Below are 2,424 nucleotides of genomic sequence, written 5' to 3' on the forward strand. Positions count from 1 at the left end.
TGTGAACTGAAAGGACGTGTTTTAGCGAGATTCACCCCAAAAAACTAGTCAGACACTGATAAAACTGAAAAGAGGTCTTCGTGTTTAGGAGAGGAGTTGAATCTACGACTGTCAGTTCATTTAATGTATTCCATACGACACGCGCAGTCCTTAGAGTCTAATATCGATCCTTTCTTTTACTGTCTATGATCCTCGCTCACCTCCGGCGTGTTGTTGTTCCGCCATTTTGGGTGCTGCGTGTGACGTCACTACGTCAGGTGATGTTGACAGCTGCGAGCTCCGCCTACAGCCACGTCAATGTTTCAAATATCAGACAGAATGTCCGCTTATATATATTAAATAAATATTGCGTTTTCACATCCTTAAAACACACAAGTGAGGAGTTTGCATTTGTTTAATTAATTTCATTCTCATGTTTTATTTCATTATAAACGCACAACAGTAAAGAAGCGAGCAGGACCAAATGCGCTGCTTAAAGCAGACTGGGGACGTTTGTGAAGGCCTTCCAAAAGACAGCAGCACATTTGCTCAAACCGTGTTCGAGTGAACATTCGAGGAAAGGATTGGGCCTCAGTTTAACCCTTTAACTGCGCGGCTGTCAGTCCGATTTCCCCGTTTCATGAAAACCACACCTCTCTATTTGCATTTCATAACAACACAAATGAGCCACTCGGGATCCAGTGTATCAGGGAATCATGTTCGCGCAAACGCGCGCACCACCGGACCTTTCCGTGTTTCGGACGTGCCGGTTCGCGCATTCGAAAGATCGTTACAGGAAACACATTTACCGAAAGGACTGGAGCACAACATTTTGGGACGAGGCCAGTGACGCGCTCATGTTCTGCGCAGTGATTGGCTGTGGAGCCCGGGAGGGCGTGGCGACAGCGACGGCGTGGGTTCGCTTGTGTGACACAATTACAACAACTTTAATCTTCTGGCGAACACAACTTTGAGATTGTTTGAATACGTTCAGTGTTTTTAAGTGTGCACGCGCCGCACGTCACATCAACACAGAGCCGCCGCGTCACAGTTTATTCCTGCAAAACAATGTGAGAGGACGCGCCGCTGGAGGGCCAGCTCACTTCTCACGGGGCTTTAGACGCTGAAGCGCGGTTTACTGGAGAAAAAGTTGGTGTTTATTGTGGCTTTTGGACGCACGGAGCTCGCTTTCCCTCGATTTCTCGGTGCGATTCCATGAAATCGTGCCGAGAGTCGCTCTCCGTCGCCGCCGCTCGACGCCTCAGCGCTGCTGGTGATGAGGAGGAGAAAATGGCGGCGGGAAAAGCGAGCGGACCCGAGGAGGACGCGCCGAAGCTGAGCGCGCAGGAGAGCGACGCCCTGACACGCGTCGACAGGTCGGAACCCGCGAGCGTCTTTTGAGTGCTTTTGATTGTTTCTGGCTGTGAGATGTGTGTGAGTTGATCCCGAGCCCTGTGTGTGTTCACAGCTCTCTGTTCGGATATCAGCGGCTTCGTGAAGATGGCGCCAGCTCGAAGGCCCTGCTCGTGAAGGTAAAGATGCGCGTTTGAATCAACGCATCGCACGAACACACACATCACAACACACACTTGCGGTGCAAAATGACAGAAAGTTCCACGGTTTCCGAGCTCGGGGCTGTGCGCGGTGTGGGCGGCGTCGCGTCCTTATTTTCTCCTCAGAGCCGCGCGGCTAACGCGCTTGATTTAACTCGTGCGTCGGCTCTGTGCGAGCTTCTGGACGCGTCTCCCATCACACGACCGCGCGATTCATTGGGCTCACAAACAGATAAACGCGACGTGTTCAGCAGCGCGTCCGTGTTTATTCTGTACATTAGCTTGTTTGTAATCTTGCAGGCTTTATATCCCCGCTGGGGGACGCGTGGCGTTTATATCGCGTCTGTCAAACGGCTCAGTAATCGGTCGGTTTCACCGGGAGACGGTGGTTGTGTGCGGGGTAATGGCTGCTGGGGTCGGCCCAAGATGGCGGGAGGAGAGAGCGCGTTATAATGCAGAAAGAGACGCGAATAACGCAGCAGTATGTGCTGCCTCGCACGCGTCCAGCAGCAGCTCCCTCAGTAGTGTAGACACTAGCTGTAGTGTACACTAGAGAGTGGACGAACACTGAGGTCCTGCGGCTGATTTGAGTGAGATGCAGTGATGGACACTTCCTGTCTCTGGATAAACCAGCTGATGATGTACTGGTTCAGTTCTGAGGTCATCCTTGTGTCAGTTATCTGCTCTTATTCGGATGACCCTTGACCTCTGGTGTGAGCATTGAGGGGATAGTTCACTAAACATCATTCTGTGACACTTTCATTTTTCAGTAGAAAGCAGAAAATTTAAGTTTATGTCTAAGAGTATGTAGTTTTGCATTGTGATGATAAAAACAGTTCATTCAGTTTCATCTTTTGTGTTCCACTGAAGAAAGAAGAACAGTTTTGAGAGA

The 2,424-nt window shown here is 50.3% G+C and overlaps 1 protein-coding gene across 4 annotated transcripts in view; it reads left to right on the forward strand.

Annotated features, from left to right (window-relative positions):
* The first annotated feature begins 540 nt into the window (after nt 1-540).
* kdm6al (lysine (K)-specific demethylase 6A, like) overlaps nt 541-2,424 on the forward strand; it is a 26,287-nt gene continuing 24,403 nt past the window's right edge. For 2 of the 4 annotated variants that reach the window (XM_052600483.1, XM_052600485.1), the window contains exons 1-2: nt 855-1,355; nt 1,448-1,511. In XM_052600483.1, the coding sequence (XP_052456443.1) occupies nt 1,195-1,355; nt 1,448-1,511 (225 nt within the window). In that variant the 5' untranslated portion in view covers nt 855-1,194. Of the gene's footprint in view, nt 1,356-1,447; nt 1,512-2,424 lie in introns of all 4 variants that reach the window. The other 2 variants (XM_052600484.1, XM_052600482.1) reach the window with 2 other exon arrangements.

This window comes from Carassius gibelio, chromosome A6 (genome assembly GCF_023724105.1).
Source record: "Carassius gibelio isolate Cgi1373 ecotype wild population from Czech Republic chromosome A6, carGib1.2-hapl.c, whole genome shotgun sequence".
NCBI classification, from domain to species: domain Eukaryota; kingdom Metazoa; phylum Chordata; class Actinopteri; order Cypriniformes; family Cyprinidae; genus Carassius; species Carassius gibelio.